Source organism: Neomonachus schauinslandi, chromosome 16 (genome assembly GCF_002201575.2).
Source record: "Neomonachus schauinslandi chromosome 16, ASM220157v2, whole genome shotgun sequence".
NCBI lineage: Eukaryota > Metazoa > Chordata > Mammalia > Carnivora > Phocidae > Neomonachus > Neomonachus schauinslandi.
The window spans coordinates 32416028-32436849 of record NC_058418.1 but is presented as its reverse complement, the minus strand read 5'-3'; the positions used below and the strand labels follow the sequence as shown (position 1 = coordinate 32436849).

Below are 20822 nucleotides of genomic sequence, written 5' to 3'. Positions count from 1 at the left end.
TAATCTTTTCTTTTAAGGCACTAACAATTTATTAAAATAAACAGAAACTTATTGTCTTCTACCCACTATCAGATGTAAGCTCCATGCACAGATCTGTTTTGTATACCATGTAGGCACAGTGCCCAGAACATATTAGGTGCTCAATAAAGATCTGCGGGATGAGCAAATGATTACCCTTGCTTCTTAATTCTTTTTATGTGACTCTCTCCTACCCTGGAAAGTAGCCCTTAAAACTGAGAGGATGAGGTCTTAGAACCTTAGCAGTAGGCACCAATGAAAGTTGTGAAATCTTAGTCAAAAAGGCAACAAATGTTTTATTTCTTCAATGCAAATTACTGTATTCACCACAAGCTAAAGAAGAGAACATATATATATTTATATATATATTTGAATTTACGGAAGGCTAAAGACATGGAAAAAAATCCAGCACCCCAACAAGTACAGCCAGGAAGGAAATCAGCTCTGTAATAGGACAGTTTAATGAATTACAAACAAGAAAGGGTGGGAAAGGAAGAAAAAAAAATGTGCATTGAGTTTAAGACACTGTAAAACTCAGAAGACATATTTACTATTCAAGTATAAACTCAGTAAGGACTTGGCATAAATTGAAAGGCAGCTGCTGAGGTACACCATTATAAAATAAGTTCTATGAATTTACAATTCTACCTTCCAATTTTCTGGGAGAAAAAACCAAACTCTTGAAGGTCTTCACCAGAGACCCTGAGAGGGATTAACACTTTTGATGAAGACATAGGCAACAATCCATGATTGAATTTACTATTCAAAAACATGTATTTATTTAAAACAATAGGAATACGCGCTCTCAGACTGTCTTCTAAGAGTTTTTGAGACTGTTAGTTCAAGAGTTTCAAAGTATATTACTTCCAAAAACAATACTGATTAAAAAAAATTTTTAACAAAAAACAAAAAACCTGATTTGATGGTACCTTAAAAATACCCTAAATACCAAATTTTCTCCAGTCTAACATTGCAATTAATTTAAGAATTCCTCCTGCATTGTTAAAACATTTTTTCCTCAGAAAATGCGGGTACTGAAACTGGATAGAAACACCATGAATGTGAAAATACCACCAGTTTTCTGCAGTTAAAAAAAAACTACAATGTTCTTTGGAATCACGGAAATATAAAAAATTGGGTTTTTTTTCCACAGTCTGTGCACCTTCTTTCAGGCCCTCCATGTTCCTTGTAGCATTGACCTGTGTGGTTCTAGTTTATAGATTCAAGTCTTGCAGTGCAATATCCACGCTTATCACACCACTGTCTCTCTGACCAACGGGGAGTTATGCTTAACCCAGAAATGCTGTTATTTACTTCTCCATAACGACTTCTGCCCCAAATAAAAACTTTAGAATGAGACAAAACATCCTGTTAAACAATCAAATACACCCAACATGGAGAATTCCGGTGTGGTTTCAGCACTCGGGAGGGCATGGTCTCCTATGGTTTTTCATGGAAGGACCACAGGCCTAGCTGTTAGCATTCAGCTTTCCTTGGCCTTAAAAGGAATTTCTCAGGGCTGGCAAGTTGGGTTAGATTCTAAGAGAATTTTGTCTTTGACAAACTACCATTTTTAGCATAAAATCTGGCCATGGCTATAAGTATCAATGTGCGCACAACTGATTTTTTTTTTCTTTGTTTTTCTCTTCAACATTGGCTGGAATTGAGTAGAAATAAGTCCATGATGCCTCTTCACGTGTGTCATGAAATATGAGAAATCTGTCTGACTCTAGACACTATTTCTTTACGACACAACGGGCAGGTCTCCAGTTGCAAGGCACAATCCATGCACAGGTCACTGAGGAGAAAGATACAAGCGCTGGTTAGGTTAGTGCTTCCAAAGGGCAAACCGACAATGTGCCGACTCAATCTGAAATATTAACAAGTTCGTTCAGTGAAAGGGTAATCATTACACATGGTTAAAAAACTAAATAGGGGCGTTAAGCGTCTGCCTTTGGCTTGGGTCATGATCCTAGGGTCCTGGGATGGAGCCCCACATTGGGCTCCCTGCTCAGCGGGAAGCCTGCTTCTCCCTCTCCCACTCCGCCTGCTTGTGTTCCCTCTCTTGCTGTGTCTCTCTCTGTCAAATAAATAAAATCTTAAAAAAAAAAAAATGAACTAAATATATAAACCAACAATGAGTCTCCTCCCATTTCTGATCCCCCCCTCCCATCTTCCTCTTTTGAGGAATAAGTTCAAGTACATTCTTCTGGAAAGTCTGTATGTACACAGCAAAAACTTATAGATGTGGATATGTGGGTAGAGACACATGATATTTTCCCAGACAGCTAGCCATTTATCCCAATATCAAACAGTCCATCTTGCACTGCAGAATTGACACAAGGCCTTTATATGTTAAATTTTCATTGTATGTAATTAGTTCCATTTCTGGGTTTCTATTCTGTTCCACTGTTCTGTCATTCTTTTCATATACTGGGAGCAAACTATAAGCCTTTATTTTACTTTATTATTATTTTTTTAATGATTTTACTTATTTATTTGAGAGAGAAAGAGAGAGAGAGCACAAGCAGGGGGAGTGTTAGGCAGAGGGAGAGGGAGAAGCAGGCCTCCCGCAGAGCAGGGAGCCCGATGTGGGACTCAATCCCAGGACCCTGGGATCATGACCTGAGCCGAAGGCAGACGCTCAACCAACTGAGCCACCCAGGTGCCCCATAAGCATTTATTTTAATATATCTTAAGATGTGGTAGGTGGGTGCCCTCCATAACTCTTTCAGAATTTTCTTGCCTTACATCACATAAACTTTTAAATTAGCATTTCTATTTCTAGGGGGGAAAAAAAAGGTTGACCCAAATTAAAATTAGGGTTTAGGGAAAATTGTCACCTTTACAATGCTGAGAAGTCTTCTAAGAACAGACCCATTTATTCAAGTCTCGTATTGCATTCTTTAGTAGTTTACAAGTTTTCTTCTTACAGGCACCACATATTTCTTGGTACGTATTCTTAAATAGCCTTTTTTTTTTTGGTAGTTTTTATTTACTCATTTAAGTAATCTCTACACCCAACAGGGGACTCAAACTCATAACCCCAAGATCAAGATTTGCATGCTCCACCGACTGAGCCAGCCAGGCTCCCCTGGTCTGGAGTTTATATAGAATCTATTCCCTGAAAGTTTGAAAGAATTCATTTGTGAAACCATCTGGGCTTAGTATTTTTGCCTGAGGGTGGGGTGGAGAGCAGTGTGGGTACAAATGTAGCTTGGATAATCATCTCAGTTTCTTCTATGGTAATAGGAATGCTTAGATTGTCCATATCTTCCCAGGGTCAGATCAAGTCATTCACTTTAATTTCCTTTCTCCCCCACTTTAAAATTGTTGCTCCTGAAAGTTGAGCTAAATTTTTTTTTTGCCATTTTTTAAATTAAAAAAAAAAATTATTCATGTGACCGGGGGGGGGGGGGGGGGGGTGGGGAATATGAGCTGGGGAGAGAGGCAGAGGGAGAGGGATAAACAGACTCCTTGCTGAGCCAGGAGCCTGATACGGGGCTCGATGCCAGGACCCTGAGATCATGCCTGAGCTGAGCAGACGCTTAACCATCTGAGCCACTCAGGTGCCCCTTAAATTTTCTTACAACTCTTTAATTTCCTCTTCCAATCCTGTCTTGTATATATCTATTATGGGGACTGCTCATACTTAAGATACCTGGTTCTAAGTTTTTAGATTTCAGCCCCCATTCCTGAGCGCTTATTGTGTGCAAAACCACTGAGAATGGCCAGAGAGCTCAAAGATGAATAAGACCAGATACTATTCTTTGGGATCTTAACAACCTCCCAGAGACAAAGATCAAAAAGGGTGTTGACATATCCATCCTTTAAACTTTGCATCTGCCTGTGAGGCTCTAATAACTAAAACCTTCAAAGGTGCTCAAACTGAGAATTCGGGCTGCAGAACTGATACCAAGGAACAGCCACAGCTGGAGTCGCTGTGCCTTTCTTTCAGAAGAGAAACTGGTACTGCGAAGGGTGAAAGGAGATCCACTGCTTGTACTTCCCTTAACAGCCAATTAGCTAACAACCCATTGCAAAAGTCAGCAAGGTAGAGTGAAGGGCCCAGGCTGAGCCACACCTGGAGGTGACAAACTCGGGTCCATCACTCCAGGCTCTGGACCCCCAGGAGACCTGGTGGCTAAAGCTCTATCAAAAGTAAAAGCAGGGCGGGGGGGGCAGGGAGAGGGGGACGAGAAGGGCAGAGTATGGGATATGGTGAGTTACAGGGAGCTGGCCTGGAACATCAGCCTGGGTACTGCTCCTCCACAGTCAGCACACATGCCTGGGCCAGGTCAGGGCCAGCACACCGCCTGGCTCCTTTTTCCGTTTCCAACCTTGGCTGGGAGGCCTTCTGGGGGGCATTTGTACTTGTTGCTCTCGCTGATGTTTAGACACTCTTCTATAGGATCCAGGCTGCCCTCTGATTCATCTCATACAACTGAAACTTGGTTAGACGGGAGGGAGGCACTACCTTCTCAACGGTTAGGAGGGTAAACAGTAAGTAAACGAGGAGGCCCTAAAAACTAAAAGGGATTTCCCAAGAGGCTCGTAAATAGTATTAAAACGTTTACACTTTGTGAGGTGAAAACTATACTAAAATACAGTACTGAGTAAACAAAATAAAAACAGGGGCGCCTGGGTGGCTCAGTCATTAAGCGTCTGCCTTCGGCTCAGGTCATAATCCCAGGGTCCTGGGATCGAGCCCCGCATCGGGCTCCCTGCTCGGCGGAAAGCCTGCTTCTCCCTCTCCCACTCCCCCTGCTTGTGTTCCCTCTCTTGCTGTCTCTCTCTCTGTCAAATAAATAAATCTTAAAAAAAAACAAAAAGAGGCCTTCCATTAAGCAGCTTCTTCTACTTCAGGTACTTTCTGGAAGACAGTCATGCACTCCCTGGCAAACTAATTTCTCATTCAGCCCACTTTGTATATAATAAACTTTAGTGAACAGCTGTGGAACTAGAAACACTGTGTAGGGTCCAAGGGCAGGCAGCCCCAGGATGGGCCATGATGACATGCAGATTACTTTGAGCTGAAAACTATCAAGGTCCAAAAGACTCAAGAAGAGACTCTGACCTCCCTGCAACTGCCTAAAAAGAATTTAAATAGAGGACCTCTTACCACTAAGAAACTTCATCTGCATAACTGGGCAACCTTTGTTTTTCAAACATCCCCTCACCTTCCTGCTAGTGGCTTTCCTCCCCTTTTTACCCCCACCCCTACCCTTTCCTTAGCTTATGCAGACATACATAGCTCCTTTTGCCTGACTGTCTTCGGAATTTCGTGTCTGTGTGGATTCCCCATATGTACGAAACTAAATGTGATTTTCTCCTGTTAATCTGTATCATACAAATTTAATTCTGACTCCAGCTAGAGGAATCCTGAACAGAGCAGAATTCCTTCCTCCCCGACAACTATAAAAGCAATTATAGAACAGGATGAAATTTTGCCTAATGTAATACACAAAAGAAATGACCAAACCCTCTTACCTGTGTCCACATGGCTTCAGTTGTGTGTCTGCTACTTCGTCACAACACAGGGAGCAGCAGTTTTCCCGGATACTGACTTGCTTCAACAGAGCAAGGCGCCTGTGCCTGAGTAGAAAGTGTAGTTTGAAACTTATTTGGTCAATAAATAAATGGGCCTATTAGCAGTGATGCATATTAAATGCTTTGAAAATACTCTGTCCATGTGAAGTATACGATGTATTCCTTAAGTTCTGTTCAGTAAGGTTCTCACATGCATCTCATTTCAACCTTATAGTGAGTGATTTTCTATGGTAGAGAATGACGGAGGCATGGTCATTCCCATTTTACAGACAAAGGCATAATTCATGGAAATGAACTGCATAAGGTCACACACATGGTAAACAGATTCAGGAACCAAATTCAAATCTTTTGGTTCTCAGGCTACTACTAGCTTTATTTTACCAGCAAATTTTCACTTTTAAGTCCTACAGCTCTGAGAGTTTGATGAAAAGCAGCAGGAGACTTACCCAAGAAAAATGCACACACACAAGTTCTTATACAATTTCAATGTGTTGGGATGCCTGGGTGGCTCAGTCGGTTAAGCATCTGCCTTTGGCTCAGGTCATGATCCCAGCCACACATCAGGCTCCTTGCTCAGCAGGGAGCCTGCTTCTCCCTCTGCCTGCCGCTCCCCCTGCTTGTGCTCTCTCTCTGACAAATAAATAAATCTTAAATATAAAACCAAAACAAGGGCGCCTGGGTGGCTCAGATGGTTAAGCGTCTGCCTTCGGCTCAGGTCATGATCTCAGGGTCCTGGGATCGAGTCCCGCATCGGGTTCCCTGCTCAGTGCAGAGCCTGCTTCTCCCTCTCCCTCTGCCACTCCCTCTGCTTGTGCTCTTCTATCTCTCTGTCAGATAAATAAAATCTTAAAAAAAAAAACCAAAAAAACCCAAAACAAAACAATTTCAAGGTATTTATGATTGTCCAGCACAGACTCTTCTGGATGCCCACACACCTCAGGTTAGAACCCTTGCATCACACTCTGACTCCGTTTGAAATAGAAAAGCAGACAGGCAGAACTGCTTTGTTGAAGGTGCAACCCTGACGCTGGGCAAGAGAAATGAAACATTCACTCTGTTCACCTTGGGCCAAAGCCTGGAGATTCAGCAGTGAAGAGAGGAGTAAAAACATATCCCCCTCCTTCAGAGAGCTTACACTCTAGTGAAGGGAGACTAGAAAGAAACTAGGTGAAAAAGTAAAATATATAGAATTTTAAGAGCAGTATGAAGAAAACGAAAGCAGGGAGGAGGATAAGGTAGTATGTACGTGAGAAGCAGGGAGATACCATTTAAAATATGGCAGCCACGGAAGGTGACATTTGACCTGAAGGGTGTGAGGGAATGAGACTTGTGGATATCTGGAGATACCATCTGTGATATTGTGATTTATAATAAATATATATTTGGTCTTCATCTGGGTTCCTGGCACAGAGGTCCTAAAACCCTGGAAATTTCCTAAGAGATGAGAGTAATACAGGTCTTTTGTTATGTTAATTAGACAACTTTTAAAAAGCCCCTAGTTAACCTAAGTTTTGGGCTGGTTGTCAGGGGGACCAACCTTGTAATTAGTGGGTTGGAACTTTCACTCCTCCCCCCACCTCCCAGGAGGGCAGAGGGGCTGGAGATTGAGTTCAATCACTAATGACCAATGTTCTCATCAATCACGCCTTCATAATGAAGCCACCATAAAAACCCAAAAGGAGAGGGCTTGAAAATCTTCAGGGTTGGTGAACATGTGGAGGTTTCGGGAGAGTGGCGCATTCACAGAGCATGGAGGCTCCTTGCCCCTTCCCACATGCCTTGCCCTCTGCACCGCTTCCATCTGTTCCTGTATTATATCCTTTTATTGTAAACTAGTAAGTAAACTATTTTCCTAAGTTCTTTGAGCCACTCTTAGCAAATTAATCAAAGATGATGAGGGGATCATGGGAAGACAGCATCAGAATGGAGCTAATTGCTGGGTGGCCTTGGAAAACACACACTGGCCCATTCTAGTAGCAAGAATAGCAAGTGCAACGGCCCTGAGGCTATAATCTGGTATGTTTCAGGAGCAGCAAGGAGGCCAAGGTGGCTGAATAAGGAGCATGAAGAAATGGGAGAGGGTAGGAGATAAAATCAGAGAAGTAATAAAGGAGAGGAGAGGACAAATCGTGTACAGCCTACTAGGTCACTGTAAGGATTTAAGCTTTCACCTTAAGTGAAATGAGAAGCCACTAGAGTCTTTCGAGCAGGGAAGGGCATGATCTGATTAAAGCCGTAACAAAATCATTCTGGAAGCTGTGTTGAATAGACTGAAGGGGGTCCAGGTAGGAACAGGAAACCAACTAAGGAGCAGGGTGAAAATAATCCAGGTGGGAAATGATGGCAGCTTGGGATGATGGTGGCAGCAGTGAGGGTGATAAGTGGTAGTTGGATTTGAGATGTATTCTGAAGGCACAGCTCCCAGGGCGTGCTGAGGGATAGGATGTAGGAAGAGCAGAAAGTAAGGTGTCAAAGATACTCTGGGATTCTGGCCAGGGAACCTGGAATGATAATGGAGTTATTAACAGATGAAGGAAGCCTGCAGTTCTATAATCCTGGCCACTGTTGCTGAGAGGTGGAGATATGGTGCTTCACTGTACTGTTCTTGTTTTCTTTTGTGTGTATTTGAAGTTTCTCATAATAAAAAGGTTAAGAAAGGGAAAAAAGAATGAATGAATGAGAAGAATTAGAGAGTCTATACAATATAGAACAATTTACGAGATCCCAGATAGTCACAGGGCCATGACCTACCATGAGGCCAGAAAGGAATATATGAGTAAACAAATACAAGCTGCATAGAAGCTTTTGGAACACAGGCTGAAAATATTAATGGCATAGAAAACGGTCTCAGGCACATACACACCTAATGTCACAACCTGCATCGAGGTGCAACTGGAAGGTTAAAGGGTGCAAGGTAGCAGCAGGAGGTTTCTGCGGCCTGGATCAGCCTCCGACTCCCGAGCCGGGGTTGCGGTCAGAGCTGGTGCAGTGTAAGCCTGCCCTGGCCTGTAACTCTGCTCTCATCGGGGCAGGCTGCGGCGGGGGCCAGGCTGACAGGGAACTAAGGGACTACGCAGAAGCTGCCCATAAAATTCGGAGACTTTAACAGGTGACACCTATTGCCATCTGACTTTTGCCAAGTTTAATTCTGCAGGGGCGGTTCCCTAAATGCTGGAGCAGTGCGAGCGGAGGCCGGCCTCCAGCGGAACTCCTGGGGCCTGCCCTCCCCTTTCAAGGTGTACGTCACAAGGCAGGCCGCTTGCTGGGCGACATCCAAGATGACAGGCCAAGCAATAAAGGAACGAGGTACGCCAAACAAGCGAGGTATTACTTCAGACGATCACCAAGAGGAATTTAAAGTTCAGAATCTCTGTCAGGCACCAAGACAAGTTGAAGGGAAGTTCTAGGAATGACCCTCAGGTCCCTGAGCCGGTATGTAAGTGGCCCTTCTGTTCCTGCTATATTACGGAGCTTCTGCTGTAGCAGGCAAAGCTGCTGGGTCACCAAGTGACATTTTCTGGTTCATCTGGAAACTGCTGAGCTGCTTTTCAGCCTTGAGACACCGAGTCCAAGGTGAAGCACAGCCCAGAAGGGCTGTTCACAGACCTGCTTTTTCAGACAAGAGCGAGGATTACAACATTGTGTTACAGATACCTTCAGGGGCATGACGGCCCAACCCTGGCTACAGCATGGCCAGTGTGGTCTCCTTGAGTGCTGGGAGAATCTCTGTCATTGATATAACCCGTGTGGCATGAATAGCAGGAATGCCCTTCCTCACACAGGCCCAGCAAGCTGTCTGTTAAAAAATGATAACTTTTGGCTCATATCGTGAAAAAAGCTTCAAGTTGAGGTCATTACCAGGAAGCAGCTGGAGTCTTTCCCAGCTTAAGGAACAGATCACGTTCATCTCGTAAGGGAGGAAAGCAGGTAATTCATCCAAGGAGATAATTAAGGCCGATCACAATTTTTGGCAAGAAGGGCTGTGAAATTTTATCCAAGATGGCATTCATTGTCCTAAGGGCTGCAGAACAGTGTTGGCATCTTTGCCAAGTAGCTAAACCCAACAAGAAATATGTTTCATTAAATCCCGAAGTTCAAAGCACATCTGTTACAAGATGTACTTGATTTCCTAATATTTAGGACTTTTCATTGACATTCAGGTAGAGTTAGTTTGAGGGGCTTCTTCATGTATGTGCATGTGTTATATTGTCTGGTTTTTATACCGATGTTATTTAGCTCATAAAAATTATTTGGAATGATTTCTTTCTGGGTTCTGTAACTTTTTTTTTTGGTGCGAAAAGGTGGTTTTATTAAAGCATGGGGACATTTATTAAAGAGCTGCTGTTCCGGGATTGTGAGGAGCAACTGATTATGTAACATTTTTTAAAAAATTTATTGAGAGAGAACGAGCACAGAGCGTGAGAGGGAGAAACAGACTCCCCACTGAGCAGGGAGCCCGAGATGCGGGGCTTGATCCCAGGACCCTGGATCATGACCTGAGCTAAGACAGACGCTTCACCAACTGAGCCACCCAGGCACCCTGAGGGTTCTGTAACATCTTAAATAGTAATGAAGTTGTCTGTTACTTAAAAATTTGGTGGAAATCTCCTGTGAAACCACCTGGATCTGGTGTTTTTGGGGGACTTACCTCTTACTTTGTTTCAATTAATTTTGTTATAATAACTGGTTTGTTTTATCTCTTCTGAGATCTCTTTGAGTAATTTTTATTTCCTAGGAGGTCATCCATTTTACTCAGGTTTTCAAAATTATTTATAAAAAGCTGAAAAAATCTCTCAAGGAACTGCTATTTCAGCTTCTCATGAGATGCATGTGAAAGTCTGCAGACAGCCTAAGCAGATTCCTTACCTTGGCAAAATGATTTTCTCTTCAGCTGTGAGGAAGGCATAGTCATTAAAAGTGCTAAATTTCATAGATGGTGGATATTTGAATGGTTTTGCTCCAAAATTGAACTCACATTGTTGATACGACATGAAACTAGCTGCAGCAAAAAATCCAGATCTACAAATAAAAATGAGGACAGAGGTCAAGAGAATTCATGAAAACAAAATAAAGCTCATATACACAAAGTGGCTTTGAGATGTTGTACCCTAGCAGAAAGGGTGACAGATTCTGTTCACTAACCTAGACAGGACTGTGACCCTGACAATATCCTGCCCTCATCTTCCTATATCAAACTTCAGGACAGTTGTAGGTATGATCAGATGGGCCCCCAGTGACTCGAAATAAAATGACTTCTCATCACAACTGACCACATAAATGGACAAAGTCTTTTTCTGGAGAAAAGTGAACTACATGAATCTACTCAAATTTTTGACTGAGGAAAGCTACTTACACAGTAGATGAAAAGACTTGCTTCTCAGGAGGCAGCTGGTTGCCATTTAAAAAGAAGATCATTTGCTTTTCATTCAAGTCTAACAGAAATCCTACTGTGTCTCCTAGAGGATAAAGTGGAACATTGTTAGGGTAAGGGTATGTACTACTGCCAGGGTTTTGCTCAGTGTCTCAAGGGTTAAATACATCACTGTATTAAATCTGCGTCTGTAGCTATGTATTAACACATTCATCTTCCTTGCTTCTTTTGCAGCTGACCTAATATTTTGATGTACCAATAAGAAGAAAATGCTGCCAATTAATCTATGACAAGCCATCAGTTATAAACTGCATCCCAATTTTGAAGATGTTAAAATGTGGAAAAATGGCATTTTGGGATCAGTGAAATATGGCAAGGTCAAAATCCTGTGCTACCTTGCCTCTCTGGTGAGTTTCAACTCTCGGAGATAACAACTGCCCAAAAACATGTTAAAAAAACAAACATTCATCTTCACTCAAAGTTTTTGCCTTTTAAACTGTCAAAGATAAGCACATGAAATTATACAGTGGCGACAAGGAATATGGATACTCAAAGCTGGTGGAGGAGAATCTGCCAATAGATGGCAAAAGCTGTGAAGTCCTGTATCCCCCAGGCTAGAGAAGTTTCCCTTCGAGGGGTTTATCCTGAGAAAACCAGAATGGTTTATAATATTTTTTTAAATCATAATTTTAAAAATCACAGCATCACTCTCCAATCTCTTGGGGCATTGGTTGATAGAGTTTAATGATAAAATGGGCTATTGAAAAAGCCATTAAAAATAACATTATTTTGGGGCACCTGGGTGGCTCAGTCAGTTAAGCATTTGCCTTTGGCTCAGGTCACGATCCCAGGGTCCTGGGATCAAGCCCCGCATTGGGCTCCCTGCTCAGCGGGGAGCCTGCTTCTCCCTCTCCCTCTGCCGCTTCCCTTGCTTGTGCTCTCTTCACTCTCTCTCTCTCTCAAATAAATAAAATCTTTAAAAATAATGTTATTTAATAACCTGCAAAGCTGTTCAAAGCATATGAATAGAACAAGAGCAAAAAATACATACACCAAATTTTAAGTGTTTAAAAAAAATTACGAGGGATTTTCATTTTGCTTTCCCCCCCTATTTTCCAAATTTTTATGCTAAACATATTACTTCAGTAATCCTTTTAAAAATTATTAAAACCCCAGGGGCGCCTGGGTGGCTCAGTGTTAAGCGACTGCCTTCGGCTCAGGTCATGATCCTGGAGTCCCGGGATCGAGTCCCGCATCGGGCTCCCTGCTTGGCAGGGAGTCTGCTTCTCCCTCTGACCCTCCTCCCTCTCATGCTCTCTGTCTCTCATTCTGTCATTCATTCATACATACATACATACATACATACATAAATAAATAAATATAAAAATTATTAAAACCCCAAATGAGGCAGTCTTTCGGACAGTGCCTCCATCTTACAGTCTGCTAAACGGAGAGGCTTTGTGTTCCCTTAAGAACCCGCCAGCTGTTAAGAGGAGGGCTTATATAGGCTTCTCAGGTTTCCTCTTTTCCCACACTATCAATGGAGCTAATTAAGTGGAGCCATCCCCTCACAGGAGTGGTCAGATTCCTGTTCTCTTAGCATGCCTGAAAATTCAGTTGACATCTATAATGCTGATCAGGGCAGGAAACCAAAAGACAGATGCTTGGAGAAGGAGCTGGGTTCTCTCCCCTATACTGTTCAAAGCCGGGAGTAAAATCTTTCCAGAGGCTCCATCCCCTACCATATGGCTCTACATCTTCAGAATGAAGTGGGGCCACCAGAAGGCCCTCCAAGAATACCATCCTCCAGTGCAGTGGGGCCATAGCGGGGAGGAGGGGGAAAACACCTGTTTTCTCTGTATTTAGTTCGGGGTAAAACACTCAATAATCTAACCCTTTAGATTGCATGGCTGTAACTTTGCTGCTTGAATCTTTCCTTAATAAATATTTTCCTGGGTCTAAGGCCTTGGACAGAATGAACACCTGAATGGGGCAAAAGAGATCATAAGGTAAGTTGATAAGATACATTCCTGCTAAAATCCTAGAGCCATGATTAAGAGTCCTGGCAGCATGTGCCCCTGCTGCATCACTCCAAGCCTGATGTCTGGAGAATGGAAGCTGGGCAGGTGTGTTTGAGGCTGAAAGTGCTCCAATGGTCCTTAAAAGCTGCTCTAGAGGGGACCAGAATGTGACCACTGAAGAGTGCCTATTCCCATGTGGTCTCTGAAAAATCCTCATTTTACTGGCATTACAATGTCAGCGTTCTCCCAGCGTATCTCCCTGGATGCTCTGATTCAAACATGTACCCAGAGGGGCGCCTGGCTGGCTCAGTCAATGGAACTTGCTACTCTTGCTGTCGGGGTTGTGAGTTCAAGGAAACTAGAATTCATATTTATCTTTTTTTTTCTTTTAAGATTTTATTTATTTATTTGCCAGAGAGACAGAGCCAGAGAGCACAAGTGGAGGGAATGGCAGAGAGAGAGGGAGAAGCAGGCTCTGCACCGAGCGGGGAGCCCAATGCAGGGCCTGATCCTAGGACCCTGGGATCATGAACTGAGCTGAAGGCAGACGCTTAACCATCTGAGCCACCCAGGCACCCCCCTTTTTTTAAGATTTTATTTATTTATTTGAGAGTGAGCGAGACAGAGAGAAAGAGCAAAGCAGGGGGGAGGGGCAGGGGGCAAAGCAGACTCCCTGCTCAGCAGGGAGCTCAATGTGGGGCTCGATCCCAGGACCCTGGGATTATGACCTGAGCCACCCAGGCACCCTGAATTCATATTAATCTTATCATTTCCCCCACTAAATTAAGAATTTTATAGTCCGAAATGATTTTGCTAAAGGAAGGGCCCCACCAGCGGCGAACTTATCAGGAGAATACTGTTCACATCCATGACAGGGAATACAAAGGTTCATATCCCTTTTCACATTAAATCTTCTTCCATTAAAATATTTTAAGGCCTAACATAATAGATGCCTCATCATACCCAGATGTCTTAACTTAGTTGATAAATTCATAGAGAGGAATGAATACCTTCTCTCCAGCACGGGTGTAGGTGAGGCTTGCTTCTGGCATTGTACCAAATCAGCTGCCGGCAGCCATCGTACGCACAGGAGTATTCGTCGTCCCCAATGCCGTAGCCTTCCTGGAGGGAGACAGGGCCCAGAAGATTAGCAAGCTCTGCCTGCTATGTTCTGGGAAAAGTGTCTTTCGTAACCATCAACCTGGTGGCTGGAATTCGAAGCTTTTTGGATGAAGGGAGCCTATGGTTCTTGGAAGATACCAAAATTCTGACCTCAAGGCCTGGTTCTCTGTGACTAGATCATGACTTCACCACCAAATACCTCCCAAGTTGCACATGTGTTAGTTCACTGAATCTTCACTAACCCCTCTGAGGCTGGTGGCATTATACCCCACTTTAAGAGGAAATAAAGGCTCCGAGAGGTCAACCATGTTGCCAAGGACAAATCATTACTCAGAAAGTCAAGTCTGGATGCTGGAATCTTCTGATTCCAAGACTGGTGTGCTTTCCACTTCATTGTAGCTGGGCAAACATCTTTCTTGCATGTAGTAGACTTCACAACAACCACATGCTCAGAAATTTCAAAACTGGAGGCAAGAGAAAGGTTAGAGTGGATGATCAGCTAATAGTTATTCTGAGGTGGGCTTAACTGGAGCATCATATAGGTCCTTGGCAGCTTTTATTATTTACTGCCTTTTAATTATTTCACAGTTATTTTATTGTTAAAAGAGTGGATGGGATCTTAAATTATTTTAAGTACTTTTTTTTTTTAAAGATTTTATTAATTATTAATTGGCATTGTTCTCCAGACCCATGTACTTCTGACTTCATGGTGCCACAATCAAGCCCCACGCTTCCAGGTTTTAATTAAGGCCCAGTCAAAGAGGAGGCCCTTCATCAGGGTAAGTTCCCAATGAAAGCAAGAGCAGTCTGAGGTCTAGTTTTCTATCCTGGACAAGAATCTGACCTCTCTACTGGCCCCCTTCCTCCAGTTGTCTCTCCAGCAAGGAGTTTGGCAAAACGCTATGCACAATTCCAAGATGCTATACAGCCTCGCTGGAAGGGCCCCTTCCAAAACTATGCTTCTGGCAGGTAGGCTCAGTTTGGTTCACTTCTAAAACCTATCCTAGGACCTTACATATGGGAGACTATTGTTTAGATTAACAAAATAATCCAAGGGGTTTTCCCAGTTCAAAGGGTAAAACTCCTATGTCCATAAGAGTCCAGATCAAAACTGGATTAATTCCAAACAGCTTAAAACTGCAATAACACAAGAAAGCTGTTCAGGCCGGCATCTGAAGGGTATATATTGGCAAGAAATCAACATCTATAGGAAAGGGAGGAACCCCAGCCTCTGATACTCAAGTCGTGGTAGATGAATCCTGCTTCCTCTAGTGGGTATCGTCTTCCCTCTTTACATGACTGCTTTCTATAACAAAAGATAAATGCTAAATATTGAAAACAAATGTGCCTACTAGTTACAAAGTAAAAGTCAAGTAAAAGAAGTCAAGCCAACATTTAGTATTTTATGAAAGGAAGAGAATTCCTACAAAGTTCTTACAGCTTAAATGCAAGGTAAAAGTCATCACGGGTTACAATATAAAAACTGAGCCAGAGATGTGGCTGGCACCGGAGGAGGGCCTACAAAGACAAAGGACACAGCCAACCTCTAGGTGCAAACTTAAAACTCGAGGGGAAAAAAAAAACCGAGGGGCGATTTCCCTTGTGTTTTCCTATTTCTGAACCGGGTTGGCAAACCCTTGTGTCGGATCTGGCAGCATGTGGTTCATCCCGAGAAATGATCATTGTGCAAACCCATCTGGAAAATTTGCGTCCTCCACCCACTCGCCAAAAAACTGCTGTTGTCCCCATTTACACCGTTCTCTAGAGTACTCACGTGATTGAGAAATTTGCTGTCTCGTGTGGCCCAGCCGATCTGCATGACACCAGAAGTGATCACGGTGACTTCGTAGTACCACACCCCGGCATCCACGCAAAAGGTGCAACGCACGCTTTCAAATGAGGAGGCATCACAGCGAGCCTGGCAAAACCAAAGCGTGCGACAGCCCACCGTCAATGCCTGAAGACCATGGAAGTTAAGTGACTGCCTAGAGGTGGAATGTCCTTTTCCTTATTAAAGCTTCTGGTGGACGGTCATTTCCTTCTTTGTGCATCCTCAGTGATACGAAGTACAAAACAGAAAGAAGCACGCTCTCTCTTATAGTTTTATTCCTAGGGAGTTCTAACAGGGTTGGAAGGCCTCAAAGATGGCTGCAGTAAGCATTAACGGGGGCTACTGGCTTCTTTTTTGAAGTACTTACAGAGCTTTACCCTCCCGGTAGAATCTTTTACGAATGCATCAACATGGCCTTATTCTGCATGTGTTAGGATGCAGAGAGAGGAGGACACTGAACAGTATGAGATGGGGTACCTAAAAATAATTGAAAGCAGAAAACCATGGCAGGCATTTGGCAATAACGTAAGATCAAAGAGCTGTCTGCAGCCATTCTTCAAACAGCTCTTTCATCCTGACGTGTCTGGTGCCTGATGGTGCCTTCCTGTGCATCAGCAGCTTCCATCAACCTGCACCACGAAATCAGCAACACTTCCACCGTCCAGGGAGGAGGGGAGCACTAGCCAGAATACAACTGTGATGCAGGGATTCAAAAAGGAAGGGCCTCTCTCAGAAAACACTAGTCTTTGCGCCTTTAGCTGAATAAAGCGGCAGAGATTGAAAACAGACATATTTAAATCAAATTGTCTATAGAGAACAGACCGAGGGTGGCCAGAGGGGAGGTGGGCGGGGGGATGGATTAAATGGGTGATGGGGATTAAAGAAGGGCACTGGTTGTGATGAGCACTGGTGTCGTATGTAAGTGATGAATCACTAAATTCTACACCTGACACTTCCATCTATTCTGCAAGAAATGGCTCTTTGTTCAGAACCAGGGTGTGAAAATGAGAACAAGATTTTTTCCCCCGCATGTTCCGTCCATGAAAGCTTTACCTCCAAGCCATGAGGCGAGATCTTCAGGTACTCGCTGACATCGTTGCTATTCAGCATGGCCCTAATGCTATTCAGGTCCACTTTCTCATAGGTCAGCTGCCTACTGTCTTTTAAAACTGCAAAAGAAAAAGTGGTCATGTCTCTAAGGCAGGCTGTAGTGGAAAAAAAGCTAGTGTCTTCGCTGGCTGCCATTCTGGTTAAGATGTGGGGGTGCTCAGAAATGGCAGGATAGGTAGGGACACTTAAAACCTTGCCTTTCCGCTGCATGACCATATGAAGATCAATCAAGCCAAAGCTGGGACAAGCTGGGATGGCACTGCTGGGTTTAGGCTTCTGTTCCCTATATTTGTTTTTTTTTTTTTTAAGATTTTATTTATTTATTCATTAGAGACAGAGAGAGAGAGGCAGAGGGAGAAGCAGGCTCCCAAGGAGCAGGGAGCCCAATGCGGGACTCGATCCCAGGACCCTGAGATCATGACCCGAGCCGAAGGCAGACGCTTAACCATCTGAGCCACCCAGGCGCCCTGTTCCCTATATTTGTTATCATGCATGCAATAAAAGCCAAATTATACCTTTTTGGAATGATTCTTTTTCTTTCTTTTTTTTTTTAAAGATTTATTTATTTATTTGACAGAGACACAGCGAGAGAGGGAACACAAGCAGGGGGAGTGGAAGAGGGAGAAGCAGGCCTCCCGCCGAGCAGGGAGCCCGATGCGGGGCTCGATCCCAGGACCCCGGGATCATGACCTGAGCCGAAGGCAGATGTTTAACAGCTGAGCCCCCCAGGCGCCCCTCGGAATGATTCTTTCATTGGCACCGCACAGGCTGTGCACAAAGCAACTCACCACAGTGCTGCGGTGGGAGGGGGGCACACACACCCAGCCATGCCTTAGCACAATGCTAACTATGGAGGGGGAGTGAGGATTTAGTAATAGGATGGTTTTCGTTCTAGCAGCCCTTGGAGGAGAAAAAGAAAAGCCAGGAGCAGCCCTCTTGGCGTAGGTCAGACGTGTCTTGAGTTTTGAAGAGCCATGTTAGGATTAGAAGAGTAAAGAGAGGGAACTCCAAGTGAGGAAAAAGCCTAGAGAGATCGGGATGACTAGGGCCTGCTTGTAGGACAGTGAGGAGACAGTTTGTGTAGGGAAGACTTAATTGGACACTGCCATCTGATTAACGGCCCAGATGCAGCAGGAAGTAGGGGACCAGTGAAAGTTTTTGAACAGGAGAGTGCTGAAATTAGAAGTATACCATATAGGGGCGCCTGGGTGGCTCAGTGGGAAGCCTGCTTCTCCCTCTCCCACTTCCCCTGCTTATGTTCCCTCTCTCGCTGTGTCTCTCTCTGTCAAATAAATAAAATCTTAAAAAATAAATAAATAAAATCTTAAAAAAAAAAAAAGAAGTATGCCATATACTTCTTGTTTGGAGGGTTCCTAGAATACTTTTCTGCTACAATACGGCCAACCTACAGTATAGGCCCTTTCAAGGAGAATGTCACACTCACTATTACAAAATGAAGAACAGTGATCCTATATAAGAAACGGGTTTGGATATGGAAGCAGGCATTTTAATAAAGCACAACGCCTACTTACAGAGATTGTCTAAGCTCCACTGGGCGCAGAAACCGACTTGACGCTTCAGATAATCAGGATCATCAGCCCAGGACTCCAATGTGATGAGTCGGTCACTAATACTGGATTCAGAGATAGTCAATTTATTTTCACCTGTTTGGGAAGACGGACACACTGAATCAACCATGAAAAAGTAGGATGATTTGCGGGGCAGGTAAGGGGTAGGAAGGAGTGAGGAGAGGCAATCAGAAAACGTAGAAACTAGAATAATGACCTAGCCAAGAGCCTCAACTATTTTCTGGGAAGTAGCAATCTCATCGCTAACTTTTTAGCTATAAAAAGTGAGTAACTGTGGTCACAAGTTTTGATTCTTAGGTGGGAAGACTCTTGGCTTCTGTCCCTGTTACATCTTATTGGCCTTGAGGCATCTACCCAGAGAAAAACAGAACATGTGCATGTTTGATGGGGCTCAAAGCATAAGCTCATCCAGTAAGTAAGAAAAATAAGATTTTTAACAACCGATACGGAAGATCATTAGTGCAAGAAGTCACTATACCTACTTGTCTGTGCAAACTTTTCCAGTGCGATAAGTGCAAAAAGCATGACTGTGGGGTGGGACTGTAACTTCTGAAAGACAACAAAAGATAAAAAAACAAAAAGGCAGAAACATCATTCCCCTGCAGAGGCGGTTAAGTTAGCAATTTCCTCTTCGTATCCAATATGTGCTAGATTGGTTGGGAGCAGTCAGAAAAGTTTTACTCATTTAAGTCCTCAATTCTCTGTTTGCCAATATTGTTAGTAATGAGGAACCAAGATAGAGTCTCATGATAGGTATGCAGTTCAAAAGTACTTTGTTAAAAGCACTATGTTATTCTACTTAGTAACATTTGTATTAGGGCTTTGTGAAATAAAACCATGCTGATTCTTACATTCATTGAAGCAAGCCAAACAGAAACCTAGAATAGGAGCTAAGAGTGACTTTTATTCAGAGTCCTTAAAGGAACGATTCATCATTACCAAGTTCCAAAATGCTAAATGTTGAAATGAACAACTAATGGCTTAGTTTTCAATCTGTTCTCTGAAAGGAATTGCACAAATGCTAACGGTGGGTGGGAGAGCGCTCTTCCTGTATGTGTATATATATATATATATATATAAAAGTTATATATATATACACATAAGTATATATATATATACAGTTTATATAGTTACAGTTAGCTTCCCATCACAGGTGTTCCCATTTAAAGAAAGGTCTTCCTGCTTAACATCACACCTTCTCATAGCCATCCTTCCCCACAGCTCCATTAGGAGTCTGCAAAGGAACTCTAGAACATCAGATGATTCCTGCTCACTTCCCTGGGGCTCAAAGGTTCTGCAAAGCTCATAACCACCAGCCTGCCCTGTAGCAAAGCCTGTTCAGCACTCTGCTTTTTGTCATACCTGCTTTCAATCCCTCTGTCTGGTTTTGCAGGCCCTGAGCCCTCCCCACCAGGCTGTCCAGGCCCGTCCTCCTGTCTTTGAACACTGTCTCCTGTTCAGACAGTTCTCTGTAATATGCCAGGAGCATGGCCATTCCTATTTCTGGGCTTCTGCTGGTGATGGCTTTAGCCAAGAAACCCATTTTTCCCTCCAGGGTGCATGGATAAATACTAACTTATGATGTGACCCAGCTGAGGGCCCAGGTTCATGAGGAAGCCTGTCTCCCACAGCTCTCTTAGTTCTCACCACCCCTATCTTCCACCCCTCCCCATCACCCTCTCTCAGAACTCTTATGGCACTTAGTGATTTTGCCCTTAATCACATCCTGTCTTAAAATGGAGGCTAAATGTCTTGCCTGGGTAGTTTTGATCCCTCAGTTAATCAGGAAGCTTCTTGAGGGCAAAGGACTGTTATACCACTTTTGTATCCCCACAGTGCTTGCTTAGCATCGTGGTGTGTGTTTTAAGTACATATGATATAGGTACTGAAAAATAAGGTCTTTCAGATTTTGAAGAAGGCTAGTGCTCACTAAGCCTGCAAAAATAACTTTTACAAATACAGACCAGTCAAGTCTGCAGTCCAGCCCTGTGAGCGATCTGACAGCACCACCTCGGCAAACCACAGCTTCACAGACAATAGATCTAATACTCTATGGCAACAGTTATAAGAGCAGTGGCCAGGGAGGGAGGGAAGGAGTAGAGATTTATATACACTGGCAATCTGACCTGACAGTTTTCTGGCTTGGAATGCCATGTAATTTTGTTTCCACTGTGGAGGTCCCTACTACCATTTGGCAGACTCTAAGGACA

The 20822-nt window shown here is 43.5% G+C and overlaps 1 protein-coding gene across 4 annotated transcripts in view; it reads right to left on the bottom strand.

Moving 5' to 3' along the window:
* Positions 1 to 350: 350 nt before the first annotated feature.
* RSPRY1 (ring finger and SPRY domain containing 1) overlaps positions 351 to 20822 on the bottom strand; it is a 42491-nt gene continuing 22019 nt past the window's right edge. For 3 of the 4 annotated variants that reach the window (XM_044922162.1, XM_021705796.1, XM_021705797.1), the window contains exons 7-15: positions 19095 to 19161; positions 18556 to 18687; positions 16967 to 17082; positions 15857 to 16000; positions 13971 to 14082; positions 10922 to 11024; positions 10435 to 10587; positions 5509 to 5613; positions 351 to 1816 (exon numbers count right to left, since the gene is read on the bottom strand). In XM_044922162.1, the coding sequence (XP_044778097.1) occupies positions 1720 to 1816; positions 5509 to 5613; positions 10435 to 10587; positions 10922 to 11024; positions 13971 to 14082; positions 15857 to 16000; positions 16967 to 17082; positions 18556 to 18687; positions 19095 to 19161 (1029 nt within the window). In that variant the 3' untranslated portion in view covers positions 351 to 1719. Of the gene's footprint in view, positions 1817 to 5508; positions 5614 to 10245; positions 10588 to 10921; positions 11025 to 13970; positions 14083 to 15856; positions 16001 to 16966; positions 17083 to 18555; positions 18688 to 19094; positions 19162 to 20822 lie in introns of those variants that run through there. The other variant, XM_044922163.1, reaches the window with a different exon arrangement.